This window comes from Miscanthus floridulus, chromosome 4, assembly GCF_019320115.1.
Source record: "Miscanthus floridulus cultivar M001 chromosome 4, ASM1932011v1, whole genome shotgun sequence".
Classification (NCBI taxonomy): Eukaryota; Viridiplantae; Streptophyta; class Magnoliopsida; order Poales; family Poaceae; genus Miscanthus; species Miscanthus floridulus.
The window spans coordinates 106,498,113-106,512,761 of NC_089583.1; the positions used below are offsets into that span (position 1 = coordinate 106,498,113).

Genomic DNA, 14,649 nt, shown 5'->3' on the forward strand with positions numbered 1-14,649 from the left:
TTAAAATAGTTCAGAGTTGTTTCGAGGGTGGTTTTGATTGATATGGCACTTGGGTCCCACATATCTTTAGTCTTTTTAGCCGTACCATCGTTCCTTGAATATTTGTGCTCCTAAAATGATCTTAAATGAAAAAGTCAACTAGGAAGTTTTAGATCTCTACAAGCACTATAAATTTGGTATAGAGCGTGTCTTCCTCCGTGATTGATTCTAATAATCATAGAACTTAAAATGAATATTTAGTCCTCTAAATGATCTCAAATAAAAACATTGTTAACCACAAAGTTAGATACCACATTGACTACAACTTTGTCATAGACCATGTAAACGCCTGGGGTTGTTTGAAAAATTCAAGAAAAAAGCCTCTAAAAGATCTGATATAGAATGTGACAACTATAAAGTTATAGATCACATTTAGAGCTATAACTTTTATATAGACCATGTGAACATCCAAAGTCATTTGAAAAATTCAAAAAAAAAAAAGATTTCAAAATCTGAGAACTTAATAATGAATATTTGGTGCTCTAAATGATATCAGACAAAAAACAACAAATTTAAAATTCAAAATCTTAGAACTTTGATATGGACCATGTCAACATTCAAGGTCGTTTGAAAATTTTAAAATTTTGAATTTTAAAATATGATAACTTAAAACAAATATTTGAGGCTCTAAAAGATTTCATATAAAAAAGTTGTCAACTGCAAAATTCTAGATAGCATTGATATCTACCATTATAGCACAAAGTTTGTATTAATCTAATTTAATATGAAAAAAGGTATGATTTGTTGATATAAAAGAAAGAGAGAAACCAGCTGGCATGTGGGTCTACCACCATGTCAGCAAAAACACCTAGTAAACCATTTTGAATGGTCAAGGGGATTATTTTATTTGGTTTTAAGGATGATGAGGTAAGTTATCTGGCATTTGAGTTTGAGGGTATTTTTTTAACTCAATGACAAGTTTATGCAATAAATCAGACATTACTCTAAAAGTAAAATTAATGCAATTTTATTGTCAGAAGGGAGTCAGACTCCAGCAGCTACTGAAAATGCTATATTCTTTTCCTTTAACAAAAAGAACCGGACAGGAAAAGCTATATGACAGGGTTGTTCACAAGAAAAAAAAAACTCTAGAACATCGAAAAAATAAGAGCAAGAAATCGAGTGCCATGAAGAAAATAGAAATAGGCCCCAAGGCCGCCATGACATAAAAATATTTAAAGTGACGATTGAGATATCCTTTTATCACCCACCCCCCCCCCCTAGTACAACTCCAAGCAATTCCATATTTCCATGTGGCTCTTCATGAATTGGTGGCAACTAAAGGGCCTTTGGAGCCATCATATCTACGACAGGAAAGCGATGGAAAACACATGCCTAGTTTTCATTCAGTGAATAAAGGGTTGCATTGTCTGTCCACCAGACAACTGGAAATTTTAGGTTCAATCAAACTGAAACGAGGGTGATGAGACACCAACATGGCAGCATACATTGGAGCTGGAGGTGATGCTAGTTGCATTGCATCTGAGATCTTCCTTCTGGACTGGTTACATAGTTAAATCCGCCAATCGGAGTCTGTTTTCAGGCTTAACTCATGTGCTAATCTGACCTTAGGCTACCTTGTCCCTTGGGGGCCCTGAACAAAGCAAAGCAAGTTGCCTGTACTTTTAATGTTTTGTCAGATTGTCAACTCCTCCTTTAGGGTCTTTATCAAAGTGGTATGCACATGCATATCCTAGTTCAACACCTCACCAGCTCGACTTACAGGACTGCAGGTTTCAGTAAGCATATTGGCTAACTACTTGTAGAGAAACCTGAAACGAGTTGTCTTCTTTGATTTCCAGATTCCGATGATGAGAAAAATGAAAGGAAAATTTGAGCACGTTTAATCTAGTAGCTGTCTGCAGGCACGCACGGCACGCAATGCAAGATGCAACGAACACCATTAGTAAGCCATCTCAGTGCGCTCGATCTTTCGATGAAGCAAAGCAAAGATCGAGCGAGGGACTGCTCATCAGTGAAGTCTGAAGTCTGAACACGACGACGACGACGAGCAACGGAGAGCAACGAAGTAGTGCCCGTCCACACCACGCTGTCCACACCACACCATTGCCCACCTTTTTCCGCCTCGCCCCATCACGGCCTTGGCCTCCAAGGAAGGGTGGCGAGAGGAGAGGCCACGAACCCAAATCCGCGGCAAATCACTAGCTGCCAATCGATCTTTTTCGACCGGTTTCAGCTCCAATCGCAGCCAGGCATAGACAGCAGGCAGAATCCATCGGTGAGAAGATGGTATCCTTGTGAAAACGACGGCGCTGCGTCCTCTTTCCGCAGCCGGGTCCTCTTCAAGGCGCTTTTCAGGTAGGCTCGGCTCGTGTGCCGTCGGTTTCAGACCACCAGCTCGATCCGTCCACCGGATGCTCCATTAGCCGTATGTTTGTTTGCAGAGCGAGGCCTAGGTTGCTGTTGCAATCGCAACGCCAACGCGTTGCACAGTTCAGGGAGGGCCGGCCGCGCCAGCTCGCGCTTCACCTGCCGGCTGCCGTCTGCCACTGAGCGGTCAATGATAGTTAGCATGTTTGGTTGGCTGGTTCGTATTGTTGCTAGTTCGTGAATAAATATTGTTGACTGATTTATGTAAAAAAAAATACTCATTTACAATAAGCCACAGCCAAACGAACAGAACGCATAGGCCGTCCGCCGTCCGCCGGCACGTGCAGTGACGCAACAGGAGGTTGGTGAACCTGAACGTACCTGGTCACCGCTTGCAGTTGCAGTCTTGCAGAGGACTGCGACGGGAGGCTCATGATCACGGCAGTGCGCGTGCAGGATTCCCATGACTCCTAGCTCCAGTAGTACTGGTGGCTACTCCCTCCATCCAAATTTAAGTGCGCGTTTGCGCTTCAGATTTTTTCCAAAAATAATCGGTTCGCATATGTCTTAGGGGGTGTTTGGTTTCTGCAGTAAAATTTTAGTCCATGTCCCATCGGATGTTTGATATATGCATGAAGTATTAAATATAGATGAAAAAAATAACTAATTGCACAGATTATGGCTAATTTGCGAGACGAATTTTTTAAGCCTAATTAGTCCATGATTTGACAGTGTTGTGCTACAGTAAATATGTGCTAATGGTGGATTAATTAGGCTTAATAAATTCGTCTCGTAAATTAGTCTCCATCTGTGTAATTAGTTTTATAATTAACTCATATTTAGTTCTCCTAAATAGCATCCGAACGTTCGATGTGACATGGACTAAAATTTAGTCCAGGAAACCAAACACCCCTTCAGACCTAGTATGTACAAAGGAGTAGTAACTGCCATTAGCAACCAGCTGTGGACCATGTTGGAACAAACAAAATAAAAAAATCGCTAAATTCTTCCATCCACTCATTCACTTCGTCGTTCTCATCTCAGCGAGGCCCCGTACAGGCTTCCAGAACCCACGCCAGCCTTTTGCAGGGGGTTTATAGGGACAGCAGCGTCATTTGCCACTTACACTAAGGTTCTCATTCAAAACGCATAAGTGCAAATAAAATAAGGACGAAGGGAGCAGTGCTACTGAGGATGTCGAATATTCGAGACTTTGTTGTCCAAGGAATAGAATGGATCCAATCAAGGATGATGTACAAGATCTAGATTCAGAATCTAGGATGCAGGTTTGGAGTAGCGTGGGCATTTGCTTCTGGATTTCTATGCGGTTATGTTAAGATAGTAATTAGAATGATTTTCCTATCTTAGCAAACATAATATCGGATTAATGGTACCTTTAGAGAAGTGAGCTTTATTATAAAAATATGCATTTGGTTAAACTTTTGATTATTTTAACTCATCAAGTGATATTTTCTTTTTTTTTAAATGATCTTGTTCTATATATATTGTTATGACATAAAAACTTTATAAATCAATTTTGTATTTTTGTAAATTGTAAATAGAAAAAATCTTTATAAATTAAATTGGTAGGGGCCGCGCGAACACGTACCCCCTCTACCACAAATTATGACGTCCACTCTCCCGTTTAGGGAGATGGTAAAGCTAGTGCTCCTCCCAAGTGCAATGGAGGCCACCAGCCTAGGCCATGACTCTTCATGATCAGCCATAGACCCCGTCCAGGTAAGTATGTTTCAGGGTTGCCCCTCCATCTATCTTTATTGCTTCCCCACTAAGTTTCTCGTGCTTGATTAGCCAATGTGGCACTATTTTGCTGCAAATCAGGTGATTTGCGCATGGCACAGTGGATGGGCTTGATGGCAGGTTAGGAGTCCAATACAGGCCTGCTCCGGCCCACCTAAGCCAGCCAACGCGCGGCCCTTCCAATCCAAGTTCCAACATTCCAAGGAGCCCTTGGCGAAAATGCACCCAAGCGAACCAGGTCGTGTGTGGCCGGGCCGAGTGGGCAACATGAAGCTAGCCAGGCCAGAAGACCAGGAAGAGGAGAAACGACGGGCGTTGGCACAGCATGGGCCAGCCCATATAGGATAGGAACACCATTGCTCCAAGGCGGGCCTTCTGGCCTAAACGACTAGTACGGTCTATTTAGTGCCACCTTTCTTACATTTTTCTAGTGATGATGATGAGTAGCGTGCTGCTGGCTGCTGCTGTGAACCTGTGAGGTTTGACGTTTGACCTGACGAGCGGCCGGCAAAGACAAACGTGTACACATGGACGTCCATCCATCACACAAGAAATACAATTCTAGAATAGCACTTAGTCAAACTACTTTATAAGTTACACTAAATTTATATATAAAAAGAAGGTAGATAATGCGTGGCCCGTCGCGTAATAGGAGAAAGCAGCGACCCGGCACTAGCATACGCGACCAGCGCCCAACCCCGTCATCCAAGTATTCGCCCCCCTGCCCTGCCTTCGGCTTCCACCACCTGCGATCGGCGACTCCCGCCGCTCCCGTTGCCAACCCTAGCCAACTGTCATCTCCCACCGCTCCGGTGGGCGGCACATCGCCACTCCGTCCCATCGCCGTCTTGTCCCGCCTCCACTGCCGTGTCGTGGCCATCCCCCCCCCCCCCCCCCCCCCCCCCCCCCCAAAACCCCCTTGTAGAGCCGCCGGTGAGCAGATCCCCCTAACCCTAGAACTGTAACGTCAGCGAGCTCATGGGCCATAGGGGTTTGCGCTCCACGTGACGGGTCGTCTATTTGAGTTTTGCAATATAAAAAAGATACTAGTTCTTATATCATACTAATTAGTAAATGTGTCCAAACTTTGAAATATATTATACGGTTATTTGGACAAACCTGCGGGTCCAATATTTTCATGTAAATGCTGTGTCGTCTGTTCATTGTAATCGGACTCCATATCGGATCCTAATATTGACAGCTGAACTTTTAATACGTGTATAAAAATAGATATTAATATACGTACGATGCATCCGACACTGGATATTTATGACTCCGAACCTCACGAAGAAATAATCAGATCTGTCGAGCAGCATCCAATGTTGTGCTGCCGCCTCCGAATTTCAGGCGGCGCCGCGCCGCGAGCGGATCGGAGGGCATGCGCCGCACCGGGAGTCCGGCGCCAGCCCATCTCCACGTTCATCACCGGGAGTCTGCTGCATACACCTTATCAAAAAAAAAGTCTGTTGCATATACATAGATATAGGATTACCGCATCGTCCAAACAACCAATCAAACACTATTTTTTTAGACCAATAAGTTCACCCAGCATGCTTTACACTGATTCACTCATCTAAATCTGCAATGAAGGAAGCGGTCCAGTGGCGACGGCAGTGTGGTGCAGTGCACTGCCCCATGCTGTAGGTACGTACGTAGTACTACGAACGTAGCTAGCTTAGCCGAGACTGAGATACTGGACCAGGCACCGCTCGCCATTGTGATTTCTAAACTCTACTGGCCGGCCTACTAGTTTGGTTGACAGTTTAACCCTTGCCCTTAATAATCCACCACTAGCAGTAGGCAGTTAGGCACACAGCTGCTGATCGGCATATGTACTCCTGTCTAGTCGCCCTGAATGGATCGTGCCACCGTGGCATCAGCTCTGTATCATGCTTCATGCGCACGGCCGCCCCCCGGCCCGTTCTGGCATTGGCGTGCCCAGGCCCGAGCACATGCACATCATCCCCCGCCCGGCTGTCTGCGTGCACGTACGCACACGCATGCGCACCACGTGAGGACAAATCGGAGATGGGCGAACCGGCCACGCGCTGGACCTGGACCTGGCAGGGGCAGGGGCAAAGTGGCCTTTGCAGACGAAATAGATTGCAGGAGAAAAAAAAGGGAGAGGGTTTGTTTGTCACGGCTAGGTGGCGAGCATATTCCTTCATCCTCCTGCTGCCACTCTCTGCATGCATGTCCGTCCTACCTCGCCTGTTTGATGAAGTGTTGATTCTCAGTTCACCGGTGAAAAGAGAAAACATCAGCAGTTCAATTTCATTCAAACGCACGAGAAAACTCACCTGCTGCCTGCTGGTACCGTGTGCCCTTTGCCACCACTCTGTGTCTCTCTAGTACAACAGGGCTACACTTACCATCACGCTATACTCTGTAGTACAAAAATATAAAAAGGGAAGAAGAAGAAGAAGAAAAAAAAGAAACAAACTGGTTAGAATCAAACAGGTGTGGACTCTGACTGTGTTGAGATGAACACCATCATGAGAGAAGCAATTGGAAGCGTGGCTAGATCACCACATGTGGGCCGGATCAGGCACGGTCGATGGGGACACTGCCGCACTGCACACTACTCATCCTCCTTTCAAACCTTTGTTTTACCTTCTCAAAGAGCATCCAAAAAGACCCAGGAAGAAACAAAGTCCCCCGGCGGCCTAGAAAGGGACTCGAATGCCCATGCCCTTTCTTTCTTTAAGCCATGCATGCATATCAGGCTGTCAGAGCTGCCCCCCTTGCTTTCTAAACACTTGTTACAGTCAGTGGTGCATACATTGCCATGGGTTAATTTACAGTTTACAAGTCAACTGTTCCCCTGACACCTCTCACCTGCCATGATGCCATGCTCCTTGGGACCTTGGCTGCCTTTTTATCATGCCGTTTGCCCTGCATCTGCATATACGGCTAAGTTGTTTAGCAGTAAGCTTAACCCTCCGCATGCCCTTTAATCTTCCTTGGTCGTGTATGGACTGTGCGGCCCACCAGGGAAGCGGTCCTCTCCGCTCCAAGACAAGCCCACGAATCTGAGTCCCCTCGCTGCACGGCCCGCGCCGGCTGCTGCAGTTGCCGCCCTTATCCGCTTGTGTGGACAAACAGTGCAGTGGAACGGCAGCGTCTGGTGCTTGTACGTGGTGACCTTGTGATCAGCATCAGCTCAGCAGCGTATCATATCTTCCATAGGCATAGGACGCCCAACAGCGGCCACCGCACGAAATGTTCCGTGGACCGTTCTATCCCCGGGGTGGTGGGTGACGAGGACCGTAGTGAGCAGTGGATCTACAGTCGTCAGTCATCAGGGGCGAAATGGGCATTTACTCTCACCATCCTGTTGTAGTAGTAACTGTAACACAGGACAGCGTCATGATGAGTCGATTTACGTTACATGAGACAATTGTCCGGGTTAAAATTTACTGCCACACCCTCATCCGGCACCGGCAGGCTTCCAGTGTCGAGTCGAATCAGGTTAAAATTTGCTCACGATTCTCTGAAGGCACATCCATCAGAACATGAACATGAATATGGGCTGCTGCAACTGCAAACGACCTCGGCCAGATGAGTCCAGTCCATTCGATCGAGCACATGTTCGGATGCCTCAAATTTCTGTAGCGATCCCTGGCTCTCACTCACCCTCGACTCGCCCAATCAAAGCGATGCCCTGCAAGCATAGGCAGTTAAATGATCCTTTCCAGCTTTTATCAAACAAAGATAGTAGAGCTTACCGGCAGATGTCAAGTTGTCAACACATCATCCACATATACTTTGGCCCACTTTTGCATGTGATGTGCCGTTGCAACCTCTATATTCCTAAGCCGCTGTGGAGAAAGTATTTGTGAAAAATCATGTGGCTAGTGTCCTTCATAGGTTCAGATCTTGTGTGTAATTAGATGCCCGCCAAAATCTCTGCCATGTCTGAGCATTAGCAACTTTAGGGGCCGTTTGGTTGGTTGAATCGTATCTGATTCTTTCGAGAATTACTTGGAACGGCATCAAACGGATTACGAACGAAACGTTCACATATTCTGCCTGGGTTCCGAAAACGACTGGAGAGTGGTTTCGCATTGATTCTCTTCCGCCTCTCTTATTTTTTTTTTGTGTGCGCTATGAGAATCTAGCCTACCAACCAAATGATTTCACGGAATGATTCGATTCATCTCCTAAACGTTTCTCGAAAGACTCTGGATCTTAAATGTTTCTACCCGAATCTGAATCCCTACCAAATACATTAAAAGGAACACCTTTGATCAACATTACGAAACTTGCCACAAAGGATGATTACTCGAGCTTTCTACTAGTTTTCTTTTGTTTTAGTTTCTATTTTCCCTTTGTATTAATTTCTTCTAGTTTACACTAGTAGATGAAGTGTTTGTGCATTTTAATGCAGCTTGGAACATTTGCTCTATTAGTAACGGTAAATAAATCAATCTAGTAGGTGTGGTCTCGTACTCTCATGCATCTTTGGAAGATGATGTATGGAGCTGGAATTTTGTCCTTTATCTAAAAAGTTGTAAAGGAGACAAGGGCACTTGCCATGTGCTGTTTTGTAAACTGAACCAGGAGAAATGATCTTTTTTTTTTAAAAAAAATAATCTTTTTTTTTCGTTTTGAAGAAAGATAATATTGTTTGGTTGTAACTTGTAACCAAGTCAAATAACCTGTTACGTAGGCTGAAGTGCTGAAGGAGGTTTGTCTCTATCTACCTATATTGATTTTGAAAGCCTTTTCCTCTGAACCAATAGGATGACCATTGAAGAGGACATTTGTTCCTTAAGAAACCCCAAGCGAAACTATAGGAGAATCAGACAATCTCGATGTCACATGGAAATGAACAACTCGGATGCTCTTTGCTTGCAATCTCAGTCGACGCATAAACAATGCGTTTCTGTCTCTACCTGTCTCCTGCCATCTCTCTCCAGAGTCCGGTCTTCTTCACCACCCACCTCCGTTCTTCTCTCTCCCACCATCTTTTTGTTGCCCATATCTTTGGTGCAGGAAAAGGACTCCCGCAGCGGCACAGGCATAGCACCCGAGCGGCCAGGCACACACAGAGTATATGATACGTGCAAGTGCAAAGGGAAGGCAAAGGAGGGCAGAGTGAGGAGAAAAATCAGGAACCAGCCTTACATATTCCCCAAAGCTCCCCCTGCAAAGCTCCACTCGCAGCGCGGCAGAGGGTGTCAGTCAGGGCGCGAGCAGGAGCAGCTCAGGGATCCACCAACTCTCCTTCGTCTGGCCCTGCCCCTCGGAGCCGAGCCATTGACTGCTCAGAGCATCAGGTGCGCTTGGACGTCTAGCCATTTGGCGGCTTGGGCTTTCTGCGTGGGTGCCGCACCCCACCTTTGCATCCCCCTTGTTTCCTTCCATCCCCATCATCGCACATGTTGCTTTAAAGTTCAAAGCTTGCGGGATTGGGAGGAAGGAAAACGAGTCTTTCGCCGGAAAGATGACCCGTATCGTCCTTGAGGTGGATGTGAACGGCGAGGAGCTCTTCTTCGTTGATAAGGTGCGGTGCGGCTCCCTCTATTGCCATGTTCATGTTCATGTTCATGTTCATGTTCATGTTCATGTTCATGTTCATGTTCATGTTCATGTTCATGTTCATGTTCATGTTCATGTTCATGTTCTTGCTCTTGCTTGCTCCTCCATGGATTAAGCCATTAAGGTCTCTTCTTGCTCTGCTCCGAACTCTGGTGTTTATGTTTCTCTCCATACACGAAGACGATTGTGATGTCGATGTTTTTGTTGTTGTCCTATTCCCCAGATTGGCAGCTTGCTGTCCAGCCTGTTAGCCTAGCGCCCTAGCGGCTCTCTTTTTTTGGACTCATTGTTGTCTACTCTAGCCGCTTGTTTCTTGTGGACGCCTAGGCCGCGGGGATGAGTGAGGCTTGACATATCCTGTTGGAATCGAACCTACTTCAATTCTTCCTCTTGTAGTTACCTCTGTACTACGTCCCTGCTAATCGTTCCACATAGTCCCCAATTTTTTTTGGCACCACCTTGGCATCGTCTTCCCCGATTCGGTCGCGTCCAACCGTTCCTCTTAGAGCTTCCGATTGTTTTCCCCTTGATTTGTACTCCGTCGAAGGTTTCCGGGCCATGTGCGGCTTGTCACATCCAGGTGGTTCCATGCCCGTCTTCGACTGCTAGTTCCTGATCATTTCCCCCTGCAGAGGTTGATTCGCCTTCATGGCCATGGCCTGAAAATCCTTGCCTTGCCTGTCGTCTCATCGCTTCTTCTTGCTGTAATTTTGCTGCCGAAGACCCTGCCTGCCATTTCCTGGGTCTAAGACATCGATAGCTTGTTTGTCACACGCCAGTGGAGTCGTCCTGATTACACTCATTATGCTCACCTGCAACTCTGCTTCCACATCATTTGTGTCGACTACGTATCACTCAGATTAATCCTGCACTTCTTTTCCTTCTGTTCCTCCTGGAATTTTACTGTCTGTTGTTTCTCAGAGGAGCACGTCGTAAGGCCCCGTTCAGTTGCCAAAAAAATTTGCATAGTATCTGTCACATCGAATCTTGTGGCACATGCATGGAGTACTAAATGTAGACGAAAAAAAAACTAATTACACAGTTGGTCGAGAAATCGCGAGACGAAACTTTTGAACCTAATTAGTCTATAATTAGACACTAATTACTAAATACCCAAAATCCAAAATTTTTTGGATCTAAACGGGGCCTAAACCTTCCATTTTTAAGCGCGGTTGCAGAGTGCTCAGCTGCAGAGAGCACCACAGTGAAGCTGTGTCCGTTTCCCATCACTGTCATCAATGAGCTCGCCATGCCTGGTCCTTCTCTTCTTATTAATGGCGTAACTATACCGCGCATATCCCGCACCTGCTAATGTTCTTCTTCGTCCTCCCGCTCCATTCCTCCACTGCTGGGCGTTAATGGCGTAACAGCTACACCTCATCTTCTTCGCCCTTTTCTATGCGAGGTTTAATGGCCGTTTGGTGGCTACGACTACTCGTTTATGGCCACTAGCTTCTCCCCCATTGAAAAAGCCTACTACGAGTACATTCTTCTTCGCAGAGAGAGAGACCTGATATTCCCTTTAATTTGGCGTCGGTGTTGATTTGGATTCTTGCAAGTGGGTGGCGTCTCGCATTCTTGCGGCTGTGTGCTTCCTTAATGCGCTGACGCTTCTTGTTCTGAATTGCTGTTGCGTATTTGGATATAAATTGCAGGACGTTCTTGCGCTCTTCTGCGGTAGGATCAGGAGGCTGGTGGCCGCCGGCGCAGCGTCCGCGAGGCGGCCTCCGAGGGTGGCTCTGCACGGATTCCCCGGTGGGCCTGAGGCGTTCGAGCTCGTCGCGAGGTTCTGCTACACCGACGGCGGGCGCGGCGCGGCGGTGACCGCGGCCAACGCGTGCATGCTACGGTGCGCAGCGGAGTTCCTGGACATGGCGGCAGCAGACGCGCCCGAGGTCGGGGTCACGTCCACGGCCGCGCCGAGCCTGGTGCGGATGACGGAGAAGGCGATCGAGGAGATGCCGCACTGGCCGTGGCACACCGTCGTGGACGCCGTGAAGCAGTGCCAGCGCCTGGTCCCGCTCGCGGACTCCACGGGCGCGTTCGACGCGGCCGTGGCTGCGCTGGTGTCGCAGATGGCCGTGCCCCCGCCGGCGGCCGGGGACACCACTCCCACGGGCTCCTCGCCGGAGAGCACGGCGTTCCGTTTCTCGTGCGACACCAAGAGCAGCAGCCTCAGCCTGCGGGGCTCCTGCATCAGCCGCACCTGGTGGTTCGAGGACCTCGTCGCGCTCGGCCCCGCCACGGTGGAGCGCGTCGCATTGGCGCTCGTGGCCAGGGGCACCGACCACGGCGTCGTCGCCCGGTTCCTCTTCTACTACCTCAAGTGCCGCATCGCTGGCGCTAGCGCCGAGGACAAGAAGGCGATGCTGGAGGCGTCGGTCGCCGTCATGGCCAGCCTCGACCGGAGCGCCGTCTCCTGCAAGGGCCTCTTCGGCATCCTGAGGATCGCCGCGCCGCTGAGGCTGGCCGACGCGTGCCAGGAGCGGCTCATCGCCATGATCGGCCGCAAGCTGGACCACGCGACGCTTGATAACCTGCTCGTCCCGGCGCCGTCCGGGACGGCCAGCCTGTACTACGTGAGCCTGGTGCTCAGGTTCTTGGCCGCGTTCCTACGCGGTGGCGCCGGCGACGAGCCGGCGAGGCTGAAGAAGGTGGGTAGGCTCATGGACCTGTACCTGGCCGAGGTCGCTCCGGACCCGTCTCTTCGCCCGGCCAAGTTCCTGGAGCTCGCCACCACGCTGCCGGCTCCGGCGAGGGACTGCCACGACGCGCTGTATCGCGCCATCGACGTCTATTTCCAGGTAGTTACTGTAGGAGTTTAACGTAACATTCCATTCCGACAACGTCCTAATTTCGACAGCATTTCACATTTACTTCGCATTGAACTCAGCTTAGATTGGACAACAGTTACTACTCCGCATTAATTGCCAGCATGTCAGTGCTTCCTCTGAATCCTATGTAGGCAATGCGGTTAACTTCTGCATGTTCTCTGAACCAACTGATTGGCCAACCAAATAAGGGGCATTTACGTATTTACAGCCGTTTGGCCGTGCCTTATCGTAAATGATCGTAAATTTTCAGTCGGAATAGTATTTTTCTCTCACACAAATCAATCAGCAGTATTTCTTCACGAACCAGCAACGATACGAACCAGTCAACCGAACAGGCTGTTAATACTATTACGGATGACATTTTACACTGTGTCACTGACACATGAGTCATTGACATGGCATTTCTTATACCACTCACATCGCCATGATGGTAAATATGTAAAAATTCCACCAAATAAGGGGGTGTTTAGATCCGGCTACTAAAATTTAGAAGGTATGTCGGAAGGATGTTATATGGGGTGTTCGGATACTAATAAAAAAATAAATTACATAATCCGTCAATACTTACCGAGACGAATTTTTTAAGCATAATTAATCTATCATTAGCATATGTTTACGGTAGTAAAAAAATTGTCAAATCATGGACTAATTAGGCTCAATAGATTCGTCTCGTAAATTAGTCGCAAACTATGTAATTAGTTTCGTAATTAGTCTATATTTAATACTCCACGCATGTGTCCAAATATTCGATGGGACATCGACTAAAATTTAGGAGGGCAACCAAACACACCCTAAAAATGACCTTTCACTGCTACCATAATTTCGAGTAAATGTCGGCTGATTGATGTTCATCGTGTCAGGTTCACGGCCGCCTGACGGACGAGGAGAAGATGAATATCTGCGGGGGGCTCAGCTACGAGAAGCTGTCGCCGGAGTGCTGCAAGCACCTGGCGCGGAACAGCGAGTTCCCGACGAGGGCGGCGGTGCAGGCGCTGGCATCGCAGCACACGGTGCTCAAGAGCATCGTCCTGCGCGAGCCGGGTCAGCTGAAGCCCGTGTCGCCGTCCCCTCCCCCGTCCACGGGGAAGCGCCGCGACGGCAGCGGCGTAGCCGCCGATGACGTCGGCGGCGAGAACGACGGGCAGGTGATCCTGTACGCGGGGCGGCTGGACCTGTCGCTGGAGAACCAGAACCTGCGGTCGCTCCTGGACGGGATGCACTGGCGGGTGATGGAGCTGGAGAAGGTGTGCAGCCGGATGAAGACGCAGATGAGCAAGATGAAGCAGGCTAGGCGAGGCGGCGGCGGCCGCACAGCCAGGGCGCTCCCCAGGATGTGTTCTTGATCCACCTCGCCCTTAGCGGTGATTGCAACACTGTACCATAGCGATGTACATACTGCTAGGAATCAATCAAGTGCAGTGCAGGTGGGAGCATCCCCTGCATCTTGTCCCTTAAGTTGTTTTTGCTTCATTTTTGCCTAGTATCCTCTGTGTATGATGTGTCTATCAGTTCTCGGTGATTGGAATTTGAAAAGAAGAGCTAGCTAGCTTCAGTCTCACTGTCTCAGTGGTCCTTGAATGAATCTGGTCTATCTGAAAAAAGGGTATGTGGCATGCTTCATGCCTGAAGAATCTTACAATGCTTAACTACCACTACCAGTACTAGCATTTTGCTTCAAAAATAAAGTTGGTTGACCTCAAAAAAAAAAGTTGGTCAAGTACAACTGTGTGGCTTTTATGTTATACTACATGCTGATTATGATGCTCTATGACCTTGTCCTGCATCATTGTTCTACTACGATTTATAGGTCAGAGAAGACCATGAAAGATCAAAAGGATTAAACAAATGCTACTGATGAGCTCCACGTCCTTGCTAAGCCACTGTTCTACCCACAGGCTTGCGGTGTAGAAAAAGCATGATGACGCCGGGGAAGGAACATGCATGAGTACATTGACATCATGGCAGGTAAGGTCCCATGGGAACAGTTGACTTGTAGAGCGTCAATTAACCCTGGGTAATTCGCTGTTTACAGTGTTTAGGAAGCAAAGCCAGCTCTGACAGCCTGATACGCATGGTTTAGTGGGCAAAGTGAAAAATGACATCGGCGTTCGAGTCCCTTTCTAGGCAGGGGCCTGTCTTT

The 14,649-nt window shown here is 47.9% G+C and overlaps 1 protein-coding gene and 1 non-coding gene across 6 annotated transcripts; one reads left to right on the plus strand and one right to left on the minus strand.

Annotated features, from left to right (window-relative positions):
• Positions 1-3,957: 3,957 nt before the first annotated feature.
• LOC136553151 (U1 spliceosomal RNA) lies at positions 3,958-4,118 on the minus strand. Its single transcript, XR_010783057.1, has one exon. It is a non-coding gene; the product is annotated as a U1 spliceosomal RNA (small nuclear RNA).
• A 4,838-nt stretch (positions 4,119-8,956) lies between these two features.
• Positions 8,957-14,065, plus strand: LOC136550251 (BTB/POZ domain-containing protein At3g22104-like). Of its 5 annotated transcripts, XM_066541752.1 has the most exons (4): positions 8,957-9,413; positions 9,530-9,640; positions 11,331-12,479; positions 13,370-14,065. In XM_066541752.1, exons 2-4 carry the CDS (start codon positions 9,581-9,583, stop codon positions 13,850-13,852), a joined length of 1,692 nt encoding a protein of 563 aa, XP_066397849.1. In that variant the 5' UTR covers positions 8,957-9,413; positions 9,530-9,580; the 3' UTR covers positions 13,853-14,065. The 5 variants fall into 5 exon arrangements, with proteins under 5 accessions (XP_066397849.1, XP_066397848.1, XP_066397851.1 ...); XM_066541751.1 differs by having other exon boundaries at positions 8,957-9,640; XM_066541754.1 differs by lacking the exon at positions 9,530-9,640 and having other exon boundaries at positions 8,959-9,413.
• Positions 14,066-14,649: the final 584 nt, after the last annotated feature.

What these genes read in the sequence shown, in the direction of transcription:
- LOC136550251 (XM_066541751.1), top strand. Translation starts at nt 9,581, where the DNA reads ATGACCCGTATCGTCCTTGAGGTGGATGTGAACGGCGAGGAGCTCTTC. An exon ending in AGCTCTTCTTCGTTGATAAG is followed by an intron (nt 9,641 to 11,330) that starts GTGCGGTGCGGC and finishes TATAAATTGCAG; the next exon opens with GACGTTCTTGCGCTCTTCTG. An exon ending in CCATCGACGTCTATTTCCAG is followed by an intron (nt 12,480 to 13,369) that starts GTAGTTACTGTA and finishes TCATCGTGTCAG; the next exon opens with GTTCACGGCCGCCTGACGGA.